The 23,583-nt window shown below is 38.5% G+C and overlaps 2 protein-coding genes across 7 annotated transcripts in view; both read left to right on the top strand.

Moving 5' to 3' along the window:
• LOC126559496 (ribosomal protein 63, mitochondrial) overlaps positions 1-23,583 on the top strand; it is a 278,118-nt gene that overhangs the window by 159,741 nt on the left and 94,794 nt on the right. The gene's annotated exons all lie outside the window — the stretch shown is intronic.
• Positions 2,102-12,616, top strand: LOC126558096 (C-terminal-binding protein). Of its 6 annotated transcripts, none has more exons than XM_050214043.1 (7): positions 2,102-2,327; positions 2,422-2,727; positions 2,813-3,073; positions 3,167-3,298; positions 4,628-4,835; positions 5,747-5,920; positions 8,105-8,152. In XM_050214043.1, the coding sequence occupies exons 1-7, from the start codon at positions 2,145-2,147 to the stop codon at positions 8,110-8,112; spliced, it is 1,272 nt and encodes a 423-aa protein (XP_050070000.1). In that variant the 5' UTR covers positions 2,102-2,144; the 3' UTR covers positions 8,113-8,152. The 6 variants fall into 6 exon arrangements, with proteins under 6 accessions (XP_050070000.1, XP_050070001.1, XP_050069999.1 ...); XM_050214044.1 differs by having other exon boundaries at positions 3,167-3,307; positions 5,774-5,920; XM_050214042.1 differs by having other exon boundaries at positions 3,167-3,307.

Below are 23,583 nucleotides of genomic sequence, written 5' to 3'. Positions count from 1 at the left end.
GCATTCAGCGGCAGTTTTCCCTACTGTCAGGTTTTATTTCTCTGCCTGCGCAAAACTTTTCCACTTGACCGAATAACTCGCTTCATCGAACTTTCCCATAGGGGAGGAGAATGGGAGAAGCAAAAATCTCTGCCCAACAACGTCGTCGTGTTTGTTTCTTGTTTTTTCAATTTTATTAACTATGAAAACAAACCGTCTTGTCCTGCCAATTCCTCACGGCCCCTGCATCCCTTGCATCGTATTTGTCTCTACACACTGCTGGAATTCCCTTCTACCGGGAAGGGAAAGGACCAACCCTGGGAGGAACGTACCTAGGCACCTGCACCGGCAACCTCTGCCCCTGAGTCCTGAGTTCTGAGTTGCCCATTGCTTCTAGTCGGTGGGTGGTGGTTTTTCGCCTTTTAATCGTGATTCCTCCCGGTAGAACCTGGGAGCTTGTAAATTAATTACATTTTAATTAAAACTTTTCATTTTATTGTACAGTCCCCGCGCTCATCAGCACGCCCTTTCCATTTGGACTCTCGACACCGCCTGATCGAACAACTCAGTAAAGTACTTCCGATCGCTCCCGTTGCTGCTGGATTTGTTGTGCTGTTGTTCCGAGTTGGCGGTGTTTCATCAAACTTTCGACTGTTTTGTGTGTGTGTGTGTGTGCTCCTTATCCTGTGTGACTATGGATAAACCACGCGTACTTTAGCTTGCCTGCATTCCTCATCCTCTTGCCCGGTTCTGGTATAACTTGAGAAACTTTTTACCCTGCCCTCCCTCCCCTGATATTCACACATTCCACTGAGTCGTGGAGGGAAATTTTGTACTCGACCTAGACACATGCAAATATGCAAACAAAAAAAAAAGGAAATCAGTAGCGTCATAAGACGACGAACGCATTGTGACCTTTTTTACTTGTGCTGTTTCGCACAGTTCTTTTGGATTAGAATTGCGAGTACTCCACACAGCCTCGGTATAACAAGATGAAGAAAACGGAAAAGTTAAAAGATTGAAGATGAACAAAGTTATCCGGGTCGGAGAATGGACGGGGGGTGGGGGGAAACTTGTGCATAGCACTGTAGCTAAAGTGTAAAGGGAAGAAAAGTAAACTTTTTCCCCAAGTTGTGTGATATGACGGCACTCCGATGGAGCACCGTTCATTACCATTTTTTCCCCTCCCCCTTTGGCAAGGCAATGGGTAAATGAGAAAAGTTAGTGATTAAGTTGGTGGGTTTGTTCTCTTTTTTTATGTAGTTTCCTTGCTGTGTGTCTGCCCTGATGATCATTGTTGCACACAAGAGTTACTAATAATAGTTTTCTTTTCGTTTTTCTTTCATTGCAGATTATCGTAGTTGTACCATAGTCATCATCGCTGGCTGCAAGATTCGACCGATCGTCAAGAATCCTTCACCAAGGAGCTATTGTCAATCTAGTCTTCCTTGGTGTTTTGTGTGTGTGTGTGGATTTTTCTATTGTGAGAAAAAGGGACATTAAAAGACTGACTATTGTTCCTATCGGGTGCTGGCTTAAAATTGCATTTATTGCTTGCTTTTATTCTTTTCAATTGTTACCTAATTCAATAACTTAAGATCTTTCTTTTCCTTTTGGTTTTGGTTTAGTTCAATCAGCAAATGTTTATGGTGTGCTTTGTTTCAATAATCGCCCAGAGCGTACAAAAGGACTCAAGGACTACTGTATGATCGGTAGAGAGCGAAAAGGAGGCAGCGCACAACATAGCAACCCGAGCGAGTCGTGTATGTGTGTGCGTGTGTGAAACGGAACAGTGTGCAGTGTGTAGAGTGTGTATGCGAGAAGGAGATAGCAAGGTAGTGTGCGCGTACACTGGCGAACAGCATCATCTCCTCGGTTACGGGCACATCAAGAACTACTAGAATTTCCGGCAGTCTTGATGCTTTTTGGTTAGTTCTGTGTGCGGACATTGGTACGTCGCAAAGTGCTTTTTTAGAGCTAAGCGGCGGTTAGAGGAGGTTGGTGGAGATAAAAAGATAAGTGAGAGTGAACAAAACAGTGAAGAAAGGTCGGGACGGGACAGGTGGACGGTCGGAACACGGAAGTAAACAAGCGCACAATAAGCCGAGCCGCGAACATTTGGCCGGGCAGACAGAGCGAAAGAGCGGTGGTTTGGTAAGAACAATATGATGCCGAAACGATCCCGTCTGGGTGACGTCCGCGGGCCAATTTCGAACGGACCGATGCAATCGCGCCCGCTGGTCGCCCTGCTCGATGGGCGCGACTGTTCGATCGAGATGCCCATACTGAAGGATGTGGCCACGGTTGCATTCTGCGATGCACAGAGCACATCAGAAATCCATGAAAAAGTAAGTATCATGCGTCTCCTTTAGGTTCTTGTTTTGTGGTCTTCTAATTAATGTTGTTCCTGTTGCGCTTATCCTCACGACACGATCCACACAGGTATTAAACGAAGCCGTCGGCGCACTGATGTGGCACACAATCATTCTGACGAAGGAGGATCTGGAAAAGTTCAAAGCCCTCCGGATAATCGTCCGGATTGGCAGCGGAGTCGACAACATTGACGTGAAGGCGGCCGGCGAGCTCGGCATCGCCGTCTGCAATGTGCCCGGGTACGGCGTGGAGGAGGTCGCCGACACGACCATGTGCTTGATACTGAACCTTTACCGGCGGACCTACTGGCTGGCGAACATGGTGCGAGAAGGCAAGAAATTTACCGGCCCGGAACAGGTGCGAGATGCAGCGCAGGTACGTCTTTCCGTCGCCCTATCACTCTGGAAGGTTAAAGTTTGCTATCGCTTACATTTACATTCACTTTTAATGTCATCTTCAGGGATGTGCCAGAATACGAGGCGATACACTCGGGTTGGTTGGACTGGGACGCATTGGCAGTGCGGTCGCGCTGCGAGCAAAAGTATTCGGCTTCAACGTGAGCTTCTACGATCCGTACCTGCCGGACGGGATCGAGAAATCGCTCGGACTCAACCGCGTCTACACACTGCAGGAACTGCTGTTCCATTCCGATTGCGTCTCGCTGCACTGTACATTAAATGAACATAATCATCACCTTATCAATGAGTTTACGATTAAACAGGTATGGTTCGGGCATGACCAACCCGCGGTTGGAGCATCATCTGCAATGTTGCAAAAATATTTTGTATTTCATGCTTTTCTGCCTCTTTTGTAGATGAGACCTGGTGCATTCCTGGTAAATACGGCACGCGGTGGTTTGGTGGATGATGAGGCGCTGGCCGTTGCACTGAAGCAAGGTCGAATCCGGGCGGCAGCACTAGACGTTCATGAGAATGAGCCATACAATGTATTTCAGGTTTATTCTACTACTTATACTATCTTTTTTCTCTACATACCGTTTGTGTTGATGCGATTGTTTTTGCTTGTTCGATGAAATCACACGCTTTCACACTCGCTTTTCTCATAACTATACTACTACTGATCATTTTCACAAGGAAAGATTAAACTTCTTAAACGTAAAACGTATGAAAGAAAAGAATTGAACGAAAAAGTATTTTGAACTACTTTTATTGATTGAATCACAAAAGCCTTATCACAATTTGAAGGTCAAAATTATTCAAAAAGTATTTCCGTTTCTCTTCAAAGAAGTTGAACTAATCATTTTCATAATTCAATACATCATTCTACCTACACATACCACCGAGCATTGTTTTAAGGAAGGTTATAACACTGTACAAGCCGTTAGATGATAATTGTTATATACATCAAAAACAGCAACATACGGACACAAACGCGCTTTAGTATTACTAACCCAATTCCGGCTAGGGCATCATTTCTCATTTGCGTACTAACACACAACAAGTTCTTTTCATGCGAAGGTTACAGCAGATGTATGTAAATGTGCATATGCGGCGATCGTTTCGTTCCATTGAATCCGTAGGAAGTATTCAAAACATAAATAAACTAAGGTCCTTTATATTTATTTTATTTGTAATTTTTGAAGATAATATTCATCAAAGTTACCACTTCGAGATGGCCTCAAAAATTGGCTTTTTCCATGGCATGCTTACACTTATTTTATCTTTTCGTTTCATTACTAGCGTCTTTAGCGTTATTTATCGTTAAGCGTTTATTTGCCTTTCACTTTAGAAATCATCTCAATATTTATCCGATGAGGTGAAGCACATTTTTAATATTGAGTTCAAACAATAATAGTCACCCATCGCATGCTCGTTCATCTCGTTTATCACAAAATGGCGCAATTTGGCTCCGATATTGCACGTCCCATGACCGTTGCGGTGTTCCTCTAACGTTTCCGTTGATTTTCTGAAGATAATTTTCACCAATTTTAATTTATTATTGTGTTGTAAATTGATAAATTGAAAAAAAAATGGAATAGCACATACAAAAGACGGTCAAATAGTTTACGATTAATTTACGATTTTATGTTATTAGAAAAACACTGCAACACGTCGCCGTAACCTAGCAAGAAAAGGACAAAACTGTAGCGAGTGAAAACAAATACATATGCTAATGACTTCGAATTAGCCCTTAAAAACGGAAACAGAAGACATTAGCACACAACCGAATGTACACGTCAGCTAACGTATTTTTCTTTTTATTCTATCTTTTTATGTTAAACGATGTGTCACATACGAACAAAAATAAAACCCAGGGTGCCCTGAAAGATGCCCCCAACCTGCTCTGTACGCCACACGCTGCCTTCTACAGCGAAGCGGCCACGACGGAACTGCGCGAGATGGCGGCAAGCGAAATCCGACGGGCAATCATTGGCAATATACCGGAATGTCTCCGGAACTGCGTGAACAAGGAGTACTTCCTGCGTTCGTCGACGGGCGGTGGTGCCGGCGGATACTCAGAAGGTTAGTAGTCACTGGTTGTCCGATTTGTTGTTTGTTGTTTTCTGTTTGTTGTCGTTGTCGTTACGCTGTCTTTTTGTACTCCGATACACATACACACATACACGAAAAATACACCACAATACCTCTATTCTATTGCCGATAATGCATCAGGATAACACTCTCTACACACATCAATGAACAAATGCACCCCCAAACCCAAAACTCTCTACCTATTCGCAATCATCGATCAACAACAGCTCACACACCAACCCACAACCGAACGCCACATACATTCACAAATACACGCTTTGATACACATTTTGCTACGTACATGAGAAAGTTGCTAAAACTAAATCCCTAAACACCCATTTAATTATGCGAAAATCATAAACTTAAACTTTTGAACCCTTGAGATAAGATTTTGCATATGATTTTGAAGCCTCTAAAGAAATTGATAATAAACACGATTTTTCATTCTCTCATACTTTCACTTCGATTCCCCATTTTCGATGAACATATCTCCAACCCTCTCTCTTTACACAAACCCACCCAACTAATCCTAATCAATCACCACAATCAACACCACCGAAACAAAACTGTGTTCACTTACTCCCAACAAATCCTATCTCCCAAAACAGTAAAACGATGATTAACAAAATGATTTACATAAAAAAGCCCTTCTTAACGCGTCTTGTGAATGTTGTTCATTGTCATATTGCTTTTTAACTTCCCTCAACACAAATCACTCAATTCAAAGCCTTAAAAATAGTTGTAAACTAAACAATCAAAACCAAAACAGAAACAGTACATTGAAGAACAAAATCTCTCTATTTAATGCAAAAAAAAAATAATTAAACAAATACCAAAAACAAAATTTCATATACGCAGAAAAAGTGAAATAATAATTTACAAATCAAGAAAAAAACTTATAGCTGGTATAAATGGCGGCTATTATTCAGGTGGATTACAGCAAGCCCATAGTACAACACCGCTCGAGGCACCTCACAGTGCAGGATCGCATGCGCCACCCAGCGGCGGCGGTCCCCCGCCACCGTCCGTTGCCGTAATACCGCCTGTTTCCGCTGTTACAGCGCCACCACCACAAGGTATTATACCACCTCCTCCTTCTCCGAAACTATTAGTATTTCTACTACTACTACTAGTACTACTACTGCCGCCACTACTGCGACAACAACAACAACTACCGCCCAATGTCGGCACCAACATCATCACCCACCAACACCGTTACCATGACTACCCATCACCCCACCTATTATTGTTGCCGGGCTACTCCTTTACCTTTGAATCAATCACGCCTTATATTAGCTATTAGAAGAGGGATCGGAGATCGGGAAGGTGTGTGCTAAAATAAATTCTGTACAGAAACAAACTGGTGAGCTTTGAACATTCCCCGTGAGGATCAATATAGAGTTTTAAGCTTATAATATCTCGTGACGACGAACAAATTGCTGACAGAGCACTGCTTTGGAGAACAAATCTATAAATTTGTTTATTTATTTAAGACCGAACGATCGATGAGACCTCTCGGTGTTGTTCGCGAAAGGAAATATTCAGTATTTTACATACATTTTTATCGCACAACAGATAAATATTGCCTCAATACTTCTACTCGCGTCAATTTCCTATCTAGCAGCTTCGGGCCTACTTGGCTCGTTGACAAGCAAAGATTTGAATCATGTCGATAGTTCCTTTTCGATGATACTCTTCGATCACATCGGTGATCTTCAAAAATCGATCAGGATAATGATCTCTTTTGCCATTGTTTCTTTTACATACATTTGTTGTAGCACAGACTTTCCAGTTCTTAACAGATTTCTACGATCCTCAACCACACACGGCTTAAGCCATGTGTCTGTTAATCCTTAATCTTTCGCTGTAGGTTTTCGATTTAGCAAGTATAGTTTTCTTCTTGCTGTTGCTAGTTTATTTGTGTGTCGTTAGATAATTAGTGCGTAAATTGAATGATAAGTATTGTCAAGGCACATTATTTCATTCTGTAATTTTACTTTCTTTTATGTTCAAATAAGTAATACATTTATCGTAAACCTTTACCAATTTTATCGCAAACCTCACTCACCAATTTAAGAGAGTGTGCATCAGTTTCGTTCGTCGCTATGTTACCATGTTTTGTCTGTAAGTCATTCATTTTCGTCTCTTGGTGCTTACAAGTTATATTCACACGTTGTGTGTACACTGATTCAGGATGAAGTATTGGGAAGATAGTGTGTTCATTAGGCACAATTGTTTCATTGTCTGAAATAAATGATACAAAATACATTCATGTTTTTATTCTGATTCTTCAATTTATAAGCTTATTTACAGCTAAGCTTCTACTAAGAAGCTTATGAACGAGACAAAAATGGTTGGTTTCGAGACAAAATTTAGAGATAACGAGCGTGATACTTGATGGCAATATCTCATATCTGTTGTATAGATGTGCTCTTCTAAAGGAGGAACATTATTTATATTTTTCCTCTTGTAACAATTCGATTTGACAAACACACGCCACTCCAGGAATTGCTAATCATCGAATAAGACGGAGAATGCGAAATTTATGAAATTTATCTTATTTCGTATCTTGTGCCTTGCGTGTCGAGATTGTTTTTTGTTTGCCAATTACAATCGTTTTAATTTTCATGTATCAATTTTACTGATAACGAGCTGTGTGATGTATTGAGTAGAAATTAAGATGTCAGGTATTTTGTGTTCTTTTTTTGTAGCAGTAATTTCAATATGGAACAAAGATCCTTATTTGTTGCTCTATTCCTTCCTCTATCTATTCTGACTTACCCTGCTGTGACTTCCTTTTGTGCGTAGTAGCATCTTGCAATTGTGTTTGTCAATGCTCCTTAGTATTCCCGGTCTCCCTCCCCATTCCTTTTCAATTGTGATCCAACTAATTATTTCTCACCCAGCTGTTGTCTAACGATCCTTCGATTTTATGTTCTTTCCATCCCTATAAAACCGATTTGCGGTGCGGTGTGCTCTGGTGCTGCTGGTGACCGAAGATGGAACCGGTTGTTGTTTTGTTTCGTTTGTTTGTGTTTTTTTTTAAATCTCTTTGTGTTTTCGTACACCTAACTCTAACTAATCGGTACGTTCTCTATCCATTTATCCTCTTTTTCCGCATCCGCCATCCATTTTTCGCTGCGATTCGATCTACTACCGTACTACCTCTGCGCGCCGAACCGAACACACGCACACGAATTGAACAAACAAAATAAATAAAAAACAACAACAACAACAACAAAAATGCACAAAACCAACAGCCTCTTAGTGCCCCAGATCCAAGTAATCATCATTCGGTTAAGCCGGAACCATCAGAAGTACATTAGTTTTATCGTAATGAAAATAATATTATATATATATATATATATACGCTGCTACTACGTTTACGATTGTAACAAACACACAAAAACAAAGCAAAAAGATAATGAAATAATTTCACAAAAACTCTACACCACACGTTGTACACATACACATTTACACCTGGTAAAAGAAAAAAAAAAACAGATAAGAAAAGCTAGGCGCACCTCTCTATAAACAGACAACCAGCACTAAAAGTCCCAGACTTTCCCAGGGGAAGAGATATAGATGTAAAAGGAAGAAAAAGCTAAAGAAAAAACGTGAGACAACAAAACCCTTTGTAACCAGCTGTAGAAATGCATAAAGAACAATGAATTATATAATGAAAACATTTTCTTAGACCGACAAACTCTTATGCAAAAAAAAGGGTAGGAGGGAAGCATGCAAATCTTGAAAACCAATAAAATGCAATAAAAGAAAATAAACACATACACACAACACTGGGTACAAAAGTGAAACAAAGTTAAGTAAATACAAAAGAGAAGAACGCATACAAACAGCCAGCCAATGTAAAGGTAAAATATTGGAAGTAAACATGCAACACAGAGCAGAAACGAGCAAGAATGGTGTAAAACAACGGATGTGTATTAGTTTATATACTACTATTATTTGACAAACACAAAATATGAATTGTAATTCTATAAATAAAACAAGGAAACAGTTGAGATATGCATATGCAAAACAAAAATCGGAGGAAAAAAAAACAAACAAACGCGAAATGCAACTAAAAAAAAAAGAAGGAAAAAGAAAAAGTGAGCACTAGTTACGGTATAAGAAAGGATTTTATTTTTTATTGTTTAATGCGCTTTTTTTTTGTCTTTGACAAAAAAGATCGCAAGAAAGTGAGACCGAAAGCGAAATAAAATACATTGTGTACGAAAATTTAGAATAAATTAAGAGTAGTAAGAGGATAATGCTATTAAAACATACTACTAACTAACCTACTACAAACACGAAGCAAACATCTAGTAAACACACACACACACACACACAAACAAAACTACTATACATACACACACTACGGAGACAGACAAAAGCCCAAACTTGTTAATTGTCACACAAGACTCACAAACACACCTCGACACAGTTCCATAAATGAATAGTAATAAAACAAGAAAACATAAACACGTGCATATATACACACAAACACACATACATTCGGAGGTAGGTAAGGTATGAATTATTGGGGGTAAAAACAAAACAACACGAGAATTAATGTGTAATTGATAATAATAATTGATAATAATTATAAATGAGGGTGAATTTCACTTGCACTATTCAGTGTAGTGCAACCGAACGGAATTAGCGCAAAACAATAGGGCAAGACGAGCAGGAAAAGGATACGCAATAGTTTGGTTTTTCTCCTTTCGCGCGCATTATTAGGCAAACACCGGTGTAAAGGATGAGAAACACGTTTGAGGACCCTCCCTATAGATGATGTTGTAAAAAAAAAGAACACTTTTTCTTATCCTTTACTTTATTCGGCTGTCAAAAAGAAAAAAAAAACCCATTTATATGGTGTTGGGGTCTGTCTCATCCATTCGCCACAATTGTTGTTGCACTGGCGCGCAGAGCAAGTCAGCCGAGTTAGTAGATTACGAGAAATGTTAAGAGAATGAGAGAATGAGAAAGAGGGAGAGAGTGACAAACATACACCACCACCATCACTCGATCATTCTCGCCTAACAACACATGCTTTGCCTCGATCTACAACACAACAGAACAAGTTTGTTTTTAATGTGAGGAGCGAGAAAAACTTTTTTTTTTATTAATTAGAATAAGTTTGAATGATTGTAAATGAACGTTTGTTGAAAGAGAGAATGCATGAGAGAGCGAGAGAGAGAGAGAGAGAGAGAGAGATAGAGAGGTGTGAGAATGCAATGATGAATGAGAAAAAGATGCAAAAATTTTCTATGTGATGGTTATTAAAGAGGATTCACACGCAACAACCACACATCCAAGTGAGCACGGCCAACGATGTCTACTTGTTTAAGACAAATGGAAGGTAACAATCAGCCGGTAAGAGTAAAATAACCGGGTAACTACGGTAGCAACCAAGCAAGTCAAACTAGACTAGACAAAAGCAAACGAGAGATCGTCCCTAACGTGTGTTGCATGTTGTGTTATGTGCTTTGCGTGCTGCTGCTTTGAATAAAAAAATAAGGAGAGGGCAGATTTTTATAGTTTCTGTTTGTTCGCAAACCTTTTGCAATCAATTGAACCGACCAATTAATATCGATTGGGAAATATTTCGAAAATGCACAACGTTGAATATTACAAAAAGCAAACGGATACCCCCCATTGAATTCCAAGTTCCTCCGAATGAAAAGGAAGATTATACGTTGTACCGGTGCAACCCATTTATTTGCGGTAAATTTTGGTCCTCAGACAGGTTTTTCTGGGGACGTTTTAGTACACTTTCTCCCCTTGAACTGTGAAGAGATGTTCGAACGTTTTGTAAAATAACACGCACACAGCATGTAATTGTCAGGAATACAGGATCAACGGAACACACACACACACACATACACCGAAGTGTGTATGTGTGTGTTGAAGTAGTAGTAATAGTAGTAGTAGCTGCGCTGGTCAAAAGAAAAATGTCAAAATGTGCTTCTTTGTTTTAATTTTGGTTAATTTCTTTTATTTAGATGTTTCTAAATCGTTCTAAACACTTTAAATAAGTCCTCTCGGTTCAGAAATATGCAAAGGGCGGCTTCATTTGTCAAAAAAAGAGAAAAAAAAAACCAATAAAAGTAATTCTTGACGGAACACGTGCTATGTGTGAAATTGGTGGACTTTTCTTTCTGTTGAAGAATGCGAAAAAACAAAACAGACTTTAGCTGATGGTTCCTTTGGCGCATTCATACTGTGTGTGCGTGTGTGAAAGAGACTGGCACAACTCTACTGGATAACGGAATGGAATAAGGGTATCAACGGACATCGGACGAAACACAGGTGTGGAGCGCATCGTACGGAGCGAAGTGGGCACAGGCTGCTGAGATCACATCCATCATCTATCTAAAGAATATCGTCGCTCCAACAAAAGAAAAAAAAAACAATCGTGTTGTAGTTGCGGTAGTGATATGTTTAGTAATTTTTGTATTTCTTTTATTTTCATCTACACATTTCCCCCCAAACTGCGCCGCTACTAATAATTGGGTGATTGATCAGTAGAACCACTGAGCATAGTGTAATTGCTGTTGTGTACCGTCAATTTCTTCCTATCTCTTTCCTCATGTACACATGCACACGTACACTGGCACAAAAAGTTACAACAGGACAGGTTAAAGTGGAAATAACACTCTTTCTAATAGAAGTTAGTTAATGCTACAATTAGTCTTGATTCATTCGGTATGACTATGATAACGATCGTATTACGGCCCATACACTACAGCACATCCATCCAAGCAGCATTAATGTGTTGGTATCGTAGCAAGAGAATTTGGCAGTATTTCAATCAAGGAAACCATAGCAAAAGGCAAACGAAACACAGCTACAACAATCGTGCAGTGTTTTCCAGGCCTTAAAGCGCTAATAATGCGATAATAGTATTCAACGCTCAATTTATTTAATACATTTTCGTAATGGTGATGCTTGTGTATGTGTGTGTGTATGTGTATGGGTTGTTTCTACGTTACCATTTTTTCTTTTTGTTGCTAAAAAAATGTTTATAAAAACAGTTTTCTTACTTTTTGATATTTTCACAAGAGTAATTGCGATTGTTTGTTGCATTAAAAAAGCAAGATATTAGAGAGAGAAAAAAAAGTGATGCAATGAAGGCCAAAAAATAGGGGGAAAAGCCTTAAATAACGTAACACTAACAAACACACAAAATATTCTTATAATTATTCGCATCAAAATTTCCCCCTTCACAATAATTACAAGCAGCTCGAAAAAGGCGACAACAAAACAAAGCAAAACAACACTCCCTTTAATAAAACGGGCAATGCCAAAGCAATTGAAAAGCTTATTGTTAACCAAATGTAACAATATTTTCTTTCGTTTTCTCCTGCCTTCCTTCTTCACACTGTTTTTTTTTGTTTTTGTTTTTCTCTCCGTTGCTCTCACAATCACCATTTTCCCCTCCAAACACATTCACTCACACTGTCATCTTTCTCATATACGCACACGTACAACACACACACACACACACACACACCTACAAACACAACTGAAAAAACTCTCCCCCCCATACCTCTACCCCACAAAATCACACCCTGTTGCATCGCAGAAGAGTAGTTAATAAAAAGAAAAAAAAAACAAAAACAAACAAAACAATACAAAGAAAACCGCAACAGAACTCCAACAGAACTGTGGTTATAATGAGAAACTTTCTTCAACTTTCATCCCTTCAGAGATGGCGGCGAAACTCTTAGCGGGCACTACTACATGAATGAACTGACTAATGCAAAACAAAAAAGAGAAACAAAATGTGGCAGAACAGCTAGAAGTAAAGTTAAAATGTGAAAACAAAACAAAACCAACACACATGCACACTCACATACACACACACACACACAACAGATGCAAACCAACAACAATTGTAAGGAAACCTTTTTTCTCAAACAATATGGACGACGGCAAAAAAGTGAAACACAAAAAAAAACAAAAACAGGCGAGAGAGTATTGTAAAAAAAAAAACAAATCAGCAAATCAACACTAATAACAGCTAACAGAAGAAGAATAACGCTTGAAGAACCAGGAACGAGTTGCATGATTTGGATAAGAAGAAAAGAAAAAAAAAACAACAACATAGAAAGTATGGTTAGCATTGTAGGGCAATAGGAGGAAATGGCATGCGGGAAACTCTCCTCCCTCCTTCCCGTTTTTTTTTTTTTGTTCGATAAGGACACATCGGTAAGAAACATACGGAAAGAGTTCGCGAAAGGTATAAGGATAGAGAAGAAACTAAAAAAAAGGAGAAAAAAAAACATTCACACAACAAAACAAACAAGTTATAAGGAGAAGCACTAAAGATAAATAACAGCGATGGAGAGAAAGAGAGCGAGAGAAAAAAATGGCAATGAATGATAAACCTGAAATAAATAGACGAAAACGTAACGTTTGCTATTAGTTTATTTTTTGTGGTGATGAAATAATTGAGAAAATATATTATTTCGATAAGTATTGTATATTCCTGTCCATATATATGTCGAACTAATACTAACTGTACTAATACTGATCATTATTGTGGTTGTTGAAAGCAGTTCAATATCGACTACTAGACTGATGTAGTATCGATGACGACAGTCTGCTATAGAGTTATCTAGTAGGCCGTGTTCTAGCATAGCAACGATTTCGTTTTGATAGCATCCTGGCTACTACTTGTCTGTGAAAGATGTACAAAAACCAATTCCTTCAGCTCTTGCGCCACAGATGAAGATCAACGTTAGCTGAAAGTATCACGCTCTCATCTTTTTTCTTAGCTGACCCTGCGACTTTAAGCTGATCTCGATCGTTTTTTTTCAAAAATGTCACTTTGAAATAGAATCTGATTGCTTATGCTTAATTTTTAAATCATCGGTATGGGTTAACTGGGACTATGTTGTGATGTTATAACATTATATGTACCTACACGGTTGATGATATGTTCACTGATATTAACTAACATGCTGGCGACAGAGGAAACAAATGAAACTGGAATCTATGAGCTAAAATATAAATTCAATACATTCATACTTTCTGAATTCTACTGCTTTAAAGAATCGACAAGCTACTCCCCTTTCGCAACACCATTTCGAACAATTTATACATCATTGCTACGAAGTGCCTATACAGCGTTCTGATCCAAGTATCGGAATAGTACAATCATTTAAATACTTCCTATAGACAGTGGAATATAGCGAGCCAGTTATGAAGCTTTGCAATCATATAATGAAATTTTTCATCCACTTTGGGGAAATTTACATCGCGGCTGTTTGGTAAAATTTGCCAAACAGTTTCAATTTAAAGGAGTGTTCAAATAAAAAAATTCCAGCTTATTTTTGGCCTTAAACCCGCTCAAATGCGAATGATACGTCGTGGCAATGTAAGCAAACTTTAGAATGATTTTTGATTGATTTTTCATTTGGCCGGTTTAACGGGAGAGGACCGAATGGTAGGCAGAGACTCCACAACTGAACTGCAGGTTCCTCTAACTGAGTGTAATAGTCCACTTTATATGGCCAAGTTCTACAAAGAAGCTTGCAACAGTTTAATACCCTTTTGGAAAAGTACACGAAGTGATTCAAAAGTTCCATTATATGGATCGAAACGCTGTAAGTATTAGCATGGTTAGCAACTACCAGTAGATATTATGCTATTTTGATAGCTAAGATAGTCGAAGTTCAGTTACAGAACTCTCTATAAAAGTCTCTATAAACGTATTAACCAACTAACCATTTGGTCCGTCATATTGTGGATAAAACGTTTTGTGAAGTTTTTGTACTTCATGTTTTTCTAAACTCAAACTAATACCAGGCGTCTCCATTACGATGATCTATTGGTAGATGGTATCCAATTCCATCCAGTTTATCAGATATCTGTTAGAACAGATCAAACTTTTTCCTTTTTTTCTTAGGAGAAACCAATAGGAAATATGTTCACCAATTCATATATTTACCGCCACTTCTTTGCTGAAGGTGTTTCACCTCATTAGTTTCTGCCAAAACAGTAGAAAGATCTCAGTAATTTAGTTAATAATCATCATTTTACTCATCGCTACACCTACATGAAGAATCTACCAATACTTAACGAAAAATATTGTACTTGATTCTAGTCAACCACAATGCTGTGGTTCATCACTTGCGTGTGGTTCATAAGTAAAAATCTTCACAATATTCACCATACAAATCTTGGAGAAGATGGCTGAACAGCGGTTGAACACGTACCATCTCTTCATAGATTTTAAGGCCACATATGATAGCATAGCCAGGGTAAAACTCTACGAGGCCATGAGCTCTTTTGGAATCCCGGCCAAACTGATCAGGCTTTGTAGAATGACCATGACCAACGTCACATGCCAGCTGAAGGTCAGGGAGATAGGCTCGTCTGTCTCCTATTCAACTTGGCGCTAGAGAGGGCCAACCGTGACTCGGAGTTGGAGAGACGGAATTGCGCGCTAGGATGGCGGCCAGCCGGTTATTCAACTGCCTGAGGAAACATCTCACCTCAAAAAATCTGTCGCGACGGTCGAAGCTGGGACTGCATCGTACCTTTATAGTCCCAGAACTCACATACGCCTATGAAACATGGAACCTGTCCAAAACAGAAACAGACCCTCTTAACCGCGTTCGAGAAGAAGATCGTTGGCCCCGTATGTGTGGAAGGACAATGGAGGAGCCGCTACAACGACGAGCTGTACGAACTGTATGACGACTTCACGACCGTCGTGCAGCGAATTAGGCTCTCCAGGCTCCGATGGGCTGGCCACGTTATAGGCATGGCACCGGACGACCCAGCTCAGAAAGTCCTCTTAGGCGGTTCTCACGGACAGAGGAGACGTGGTAGGCCCAGATTGAGGTGAGAGGATGGTGTGGAATCATCCGCCATCAAGGTCGGGATAACGGATTGGCGGACGACGGCGTAAGCGGTTCCGGAGTCTGCAGCGGTAGACCAAAACGGCAAAGCGGTTGGAGCGTCTGATGGGTAAGTAAGTACTCATAAGAAAAAATACATTTGTAGATGGCAACGTTCAAAAGAATATATTGAAATGTTAATATAGTGAAATTGTAAAGCTAGAGGAAGCCAATCGTCAGCAAGTCAAGTCTTTTTCTTTCTTTTTGATACAAACAGAGGCATCCCATCTTAAAAGGAGGACAAAAACTGCTTGTGTTTCATATATTTATCAACTTTCTTGTTTTTTTATTTTTTATTCGCTTTCATTTCACCGAAGGGCCCTGTACGCGTTTGTGTGCTTGTTTTAAATGTCTTTTGAAGAGATCTGAAGCCATGAAGAAGGAAGGAAAGAAGATGATGGTAGTACGATAATAAGCAGAAGATATTTTGTTTTGCTACAATTGCTATATTGATTAATAATAAGAATTTTTCATTTAAGGACCATACCACTCTACGCTCCACCATTCATCTGCCCCAACCCTTCTATGAGTAATGTTTATAAATTGGTTCCATGGTTTTTTCTTCTTCTGTCACTTGCCATTGCTTGTAATATTGTTATTAATATTAGTATATAAGTACTATTATTATGATGTAATTTATCATTTCTTTTCAAAGCTATCCCATAAACAGTTTAAATGTATATTAGTGTTGTCGTTCGTCGGTTCGAGTTGTTGATTACGTTTTTGTTTTGTCGTTTTCAACATTAGTTGTAAAGTTATTTATTTACCGCCCTTGCATTTAATTTTCTTGTGGCACATGTTATTTTTTGTTTGTTTTCGTCGTCATCATTCCCTTCTTTATTTATACACCTTTTGACGTAACTTTTTGTGGTACAAACAAGTGTTCTCTAGCGACAAATCGTGTTCTCGCTTACTATCATTTGTGGTTTGTTTTGTCAAAAATTTGTATTTTTACGTGAAAATAAATTGTAGTCTTCTCACTGGTTTGCAAAAACGACCAATTTACTTCTTCCCAAGGCGCGGCTTCCCCTCATTATAAAGTCCAAAGAACAAAAAGGCATCCACTCCATTTGCTAAATGTGTCAGCAACTCCTTTTCCTTTTTTTTCGTGTCCTTTTTCATTTTCCGCTTTTATTTCACTTTTATTGTCACCCCGAGCAAGGAAAATATTCCTCGTCCGTCTTTATTGTGCCTGGTTCTGTGGTTAAGGTTTCGGTTGTGTTTAGTTGATTTATTATTGTTCGAAAAAAGCTTGAACGAGTTTAAAAGTGTGGTGTAAAGTGGTAAACGATTGATTAGCAGCAGCTTATTGAAAGTACTATTGAGAAATGGTTCTGAGGTATTAAGAAGAATGAGTTGATTGATTGTTTTGTTTAGTTTGATTAACAACAGCTGTTAGAAGGAGAAGGGTAAGGCGAAATACAAAGCCTTTTTCCTTGCTTTCCCCGTACAAAAAGTCACCTTCAATTATAGTAGAAAACTAACGGTCTACTGCTAGGGTTTTTAGTATTGGTACTTGAAAGAGTTGTAGTTCTTTGTAAATGTTCCAGAAACATTTTGTGATTCACTGGACTGAGTCTGAGTTATTCCTCTATTTACTAGACAAACAGTTTCCATCTGTTTTTAATCTGAAAACGTTCTCTCCTTTATCTTTAGTATATCCTCGTAATAGTTTTTAATGTTAAACTACTGTTTACTTTACTGAAAAAACTCTGACTGTTATAAGCATTTTTTGAGAGTATTGAAAGATTTGCTTGTGAAATAAGCAACGAACAAGTATGCGCGCATTTGTATGATGTTCGCTCCTTCAGGCGGAAGGAGCGTACCAGCGCCAGAAGGCGAAAGGCAAGAGGAGTGACAATGGGATTGTAAGTGATACTACACAGGATGTGGCAGAAAGAAACAACAAAATAAAACAAAAAATAAATAAAAGAACGGCTCATTCGATCCGTAGTCCTGCTGATGACGAAAGGATAAAGCTTCAGAGTCTTAGCACTAGATTGCAATGTTTTGCAGACTTGAAGTTCAACATACACCCTACGGTTGATACATCCTTCGGGATAAGATCTGGCCTCCTTAAGGAACAGAGAGGCGAAGGTAGTTCTTAAAACTCAAAGCTTCTTGGTTCCTCAATGTTGGTTTAAATTTGACTTGTTACTCCTGGTGCGGCGCTCCATTCAGCTGTAGGACAACCTTTTTTTACTGCTGTTGCTATTGCCTTACATCCAGCGAAAGGGCCGATGACATCAGCATGACATTGTACGGTGCACTTTCGGCGACCATAGGTTGAAAATAACTTCAACGTTGAATCATTTGAATACGATGAATTAGTGCCCACGACGCAGTCTAGTTGTCGAGAGATTTCGCTGTCAGTTTAATAAGTCCATCTGGGGAGGTCCGAATGGTGGTCCGATAATGGCGTCGATCCGGACCGTCCTCCGTAGTGAAGACTGATTATCCAACTTCGTGCTATCAATATGTCTAGCAAGTCATTCAGTGGCCGGATAGTTGGTCGTTAAGCCAAAAAGCAGAAGAAGTCTATTAAGCCATAATAAGGTTTGCAAGGCTTAACAGTTTGGCCGTTAAACAAGGATTAAGATGAAATAGTATTTACAAAATTGAAATAAACACTTAATTGTCAACCAAGTCAGGATCCCAAGTCAATATAATGGAATTGTTGAATCCCTTAGGGGAATGTTACAAACGCAGCGTGGAGAATTGTATAATTTTGCAATTAGCCGCTGTGTAGAAAAAAGTGGTAATTGTATCATTATTTATTTATTTTTTTTAATTTTAACCCATCCAAATACAAATCATAGACAATTCCGAAGCGTTTTCCGAAGCACAAGAAATGAGTTTCTTTCTGTTATTTTTGCCTATTGTTTAAGACACCATTGATATTGTTTTGGTCAGGCAGAAAATTGCTTGAGCAGAATACGGTTGTTTGATAAATTATTATAATACCAGAAACATCTGGGACAAGTCGTCAAAAATGCATGGGAAAATGTCAGTAAACTATGGGAAAGCATCCCCATAGTCCTCGGGACACCCTTTATGGTGGTGATGTAAAACGATCGACTAAATGATACCATTTTACGAATTGATTGTTTCACAGTATTCGGCTAAACACTTAGCAGCTACTCAGCTCCCTTCAATGTATGCAACATTCCATTATAACCGGTTGGCTGATAAGTCCCCGGTCTGACACATAGATGGCGCCGCTAGTATTAAATGCATATTATTTTTATATAGCACCAACCTTCAAATGATTCGTGTCAAAATTTGACGTCTGTATGTCAATTAGTTTGTGAGACAGAGCGTCTTTTGTCAAGCAACTTTTGGTTGCTTGACGAACGAAAAAAGAACGAAGAAGAAAAAAGTGTTGTTCCACCAAGACAACGCACCGTGCCACAAGTCATTGAGAACGATGGCAAAAATTCATGAATTGTGCTTCGAATTGCTTCCCCACCCACCGTATTCTCCAGATCTGGCCCCCAGCGACTTTTTCTTGTTCTCAGACCTCAAAAGGATGCTCGCAGGGAAAAAATTTGGCTGCAATGAAGAGGTGGTCGCCGAAACTGAGGCCTATTTTGAGGCAAAACCGAAGGAATACTACCAAAATGGTATAAAAAAATTGGAAGGTCGTTATAATCGTTGTATCGCTCTTGAATGTTGAATGTTGAATAATAAAAACGAATTTTGACAAAAAAATGTGTTTTTCTTTGTTAGACCGGGGACTTATCAGCCAACCTGTTATGATTGCAAAACTCTAAAATGGGCTTCCAATATTGCACTATTTGCTTGAAATATTCCCCCCAATTATTCAGAAATTCCAATATATAGATTGTAGATCCTTCATCAATTTTGAATGTTTTTTTTTCTAACCACATCCTGTGTTAGAACTATGTAAACCTTCCAGACAGAGCTGTAGAAGAGATCAGGGTTTTGTGTTACGCTGCGTTTTATACGCCAACGGTTAGATTTTACTTCATTTGCTATCTATTCCTTTTTTGTTCATCGCTTGAGTTTCATAAGAGTTGTAATAAATTCTTAATTTAATTTCATATTTCTATATAAAGTTAACATACAGCTCTTCGTTTTTTTCTTCTCCTTCTTGCTAACATGATCGTTTTGTTGTCTAGTTTTACTATCTGTACTCTGCATTAATATTTGTAATATGCCTGTTTTTGCTATCAACAAGCTCCACCCCGATTAGTTTCCGTATTGCTACACCGTACTAAAGAGTGGTGTGTACTATTAAATTATTATTAGTTATCATATTTAAGGTCTCTACGTACGTTCCTTACTAGCGTTAGTTTGGGGAGAATTTGAGCTGAGTGTCATTGTTTTAAAAAAATTGTGTTTTTAAAAAAACAAATGCTTTTATGGGATGATTATTACTCGGGTTTTAAGCGAATTTGTCATTAAAATGGTATTTGCATCCCTTTCTTCATTTTGGTACCATTACAATTGGTGTGAGTAAATATAGTTCTACAAAAAAAAATGAAACAAATTTCGCTTACTTGTAAGTAATGTAGAGTTGATTATGTTTCATTTCGCGCATTTGTTTCGGTAGTACAGTGTTTTGCTTTTTTCTTTCTTTCTGATATTCATAATGGGGAGTGTTCAGAGTGATCCATCCATTCGACAATGCTTTTTTTTGTTTCGGAAAGTGTTCACTACGGTGCAAAAGCCACTTTAAAGTTTCAGGCTGAAAAACGGTGCAACAGAAAATGTTAACATTAAATTTAAATAATAAAATTACTAAACAAGTTTATGATGGAAGTAGTTTATTGAGCACTTATAAAAAAAAAACAAACAAACAAACACATTGGTTGGGGTTTAAAAGAAGAAAAAAAGAAGGTATGAAAAAAACGGTATAATAGTAAGAAAAGTAAAGATGAAAATCAAACAAGCTAAAGATACTAACACACTCTAACGTTAATAAAACCCTACTCTTTCTCTTCCCCCCTTTGACGCATCAGTTATGTATGTGTTATCAATTATGTTGTGCATTTTTGTGTAAACTTTAACTTATATAAAATTTTGGTATTCAAACAAATGGTGCAAATGAAGTCGTTTCACACGCAGGAGGAACCGTTCAATTTATGTTTGCTTTTAATCCAAATGTAACGTAATAACCGAAAAAAACAAGCATTTGGGTAGATAAGCGCGGTGACAAATAGAGAAATCTTTTGTTTTTTGGTTTACATTACATTTCCTTTGTTTGGACACAGTGTTATGGTCGAAACTTTGTTCGCTGAGATCCGGAGGTTATATGTAAAAGCTTTGTGTCGCGATTAGTGTTCACGTCTCTGGAGCGTAGAAATGATATGAAGGTGTTGATGCGCTACGTTCTTACGCTAATCGAACATTTCGTCCACTACCGTATGAGCTTGCTAAACAAAAACTTAAAACAATAGTTGTTAAATAGTTCAAATTGTTGCGACTGTATTTTGTCAAACCGCTATTTGGATTAGTTAATTTGAAATCTCTTTAATGACTGTTTCAATTAGGTTCTTCGTTGGTCTGTAGTAATATTAAATTGAGATATGGTGGAACTTAATCAATCAGACTATGTTTCTGTGGGGATCTCTGTTTCAACGTATATAATAACAGCCTTGGAATAGAATTGTCGTTGTGGGGGTATTTCAGGAGCAAAGCTTTCTCTGACTGTTACCAGAAGATTTGATAAGTCAGTTCTATTCTTATACAGAATTTTAAACAATAGTTAGGTTCGCAGTTCAACTAGTCAAGTCTCGAAGCAAAAGAAAAGGATTTATCAGGCAGATCTCCGAAATCCTTATCAAATATTGTTTGAGTGTGTTGTTAAGTTGTGCGTATCTTAAAACCATTTCAAAGTCCTCTCTTTTAGGTTATAATGACCGATGCATTAAGAGTGTACTAATGCTAAACCCTCATGAATATCTATCAGACTTAATGATCTTATACCATACACGCTAATTCTTGTCTACCGCCACTAACTGACTGTTCATTGGGGTTAGTACATCAAAACGACAGGCCCACATTTTCCTCAACCTTCATTGCCGTACTACTGTGCCCGAAAAATAAAGTGACTTTGTATTTTTTCCTGAAAGGTTTTTTTTTAATATTAGGCCAAATGGAGGTCACCACCTTCGAAGTAACCCCCCTTCCTCCTTTGGAAAACAAGTGGAAAACGCGGATGCTGGGATGCTCTTTGGGACCCCTTCTATCTCCTCGATAGTGTCAAAACGGAGGGCACAATCGTGGTGCAAAAACCAGCTATTTTTTCCACAAATTTGGTCGCTTTCGCCGGATGGAGATCCGCATTAATCTTAGATAGTACTCTTTGTTCACCGATTGGCCCTTCGGAAGAAATTCCTAGTGAACCACCCCACGGTAATCAAAGAAGGCTTTGGCGCGACTTCTTGGGCCTCGGCTCGTTCGGAGAACACTTTTTTCTTCGAAATAGATTCTTCCCGGAAGGCTTTTTGTAACATCCGCAACGTTTTCGCAGCGTTTATTTCATTGCGCAAACAAAATTTGATACATGCGCGTTGCTCCACAAACTTGGACATGGTCAATATGTCATTGTCATTCCTAGCCGGGTTGACTGTTGTGACTTGAAATGTGGCAGAACTGTCAAAAACCTACATTTTGATAAACGAAAAATAAAAACAAAGGGACTTCTTTTGGCGCGCGAAATTTGACATCCAATGTCACCTTACTTTTCGGACACAGTAGTACATAAAATCAATGCTCAAGATGATCTTATGATTAGATATTACAACTAAACGTTTGAAAAACCATCACTATCACTAAACAGAACACACCGTAATTATGAAGTTGGTTTGTAATAATAAAATACTAACTAACAGAGAAATTGAACTATTTAATTTGCACAATTGCAATTGTAAAAAGTCACCACTCTGTGCTAAATAAAAGCTGAAACAGTAAATCCTCCAAAAAATGTTCTGGACCTCCTGAAATTTTCAAAAAGATAATTCATCGAAACAATATTCTGTTTACCTACCGGAGAATTGATTTAAAGTTGCAAAGAAAACTGTGTTGTTGGATAGTAGGACATTTCCTTCCCAAAAGATTTTTCGTCCAGGGGAGCTTGTCGCTCAACTCATTAGGCCTCGTAGACGAAGAAAAATTGTGCTCTCAAAGACATTGCCTTCCAAGAGATCTCGTCTTCGTCGGCCTCGTCTACTAACAGCTCCCGTAATCAAAGAGGTCCTGCCTTCTGTCAACATAGCTTTTCATCAAAAGTTTTCATCTGTTGAAAGACCTTGTCGTCGAAGAAAAATTTTAAATTTTAAGGATGGTGGATGGTGATCATACGAGGCATGGGATCAATGAAGATCATTTTGAATTTTACGTAATGTACACGTTGAACACATATGATAACAGATTAGAATTGATATAATAAATTTGGTTTTAACACGTATTAGTACCATCGATGATAGTAATAATCAACTCGGCTATCATGGGCGATTGGGACCTTGTATTTAAAAATGAGCGTTTGAATCGCATCAGACTACATTCTTTGCCTTGCCTCTTTTTTTTTAAGAATGAACATTAAATTGACCAAAAAACGAAGAACGGAAATAAAATATCTTTAAAACAGGAAAAAGACATATTCAAATGAGTTACATTGACCAACACGAGACATTAGTATGAATCTGTGCATGACAATGTCGGTAGGCATACTGACTGTAGTGAGCACTTTTGAACGTGTTTGCATTCGAATAATTGGGCCACAGTGATATGATTTTGAGGTGGACTGCAAGAACCGATAACGATCGGTTCCTCGTACGACCGTAACTTTGCGTATGCTG

The sequence above is a fragment of the Anopheles maculipalpis genome, chromosome 2RL (genome assembly GCF_943734695.1).
Source record: "Anopheles maculipalpis chromosome 2RL, idAnoMacuDA_375_x, whole genome shotgun sequence".
Taxonomy (NCBI): Eukaryota; Metazoa; Arthropoda; class Insecta; order Diptera; family Culicidae; genus Anopheles; species Anopheles maculipalpis.
Note: the sequence above shows the minus strand (reverse complement) of the source record. Positions and strands in the feature narration are given on the sequence as shown.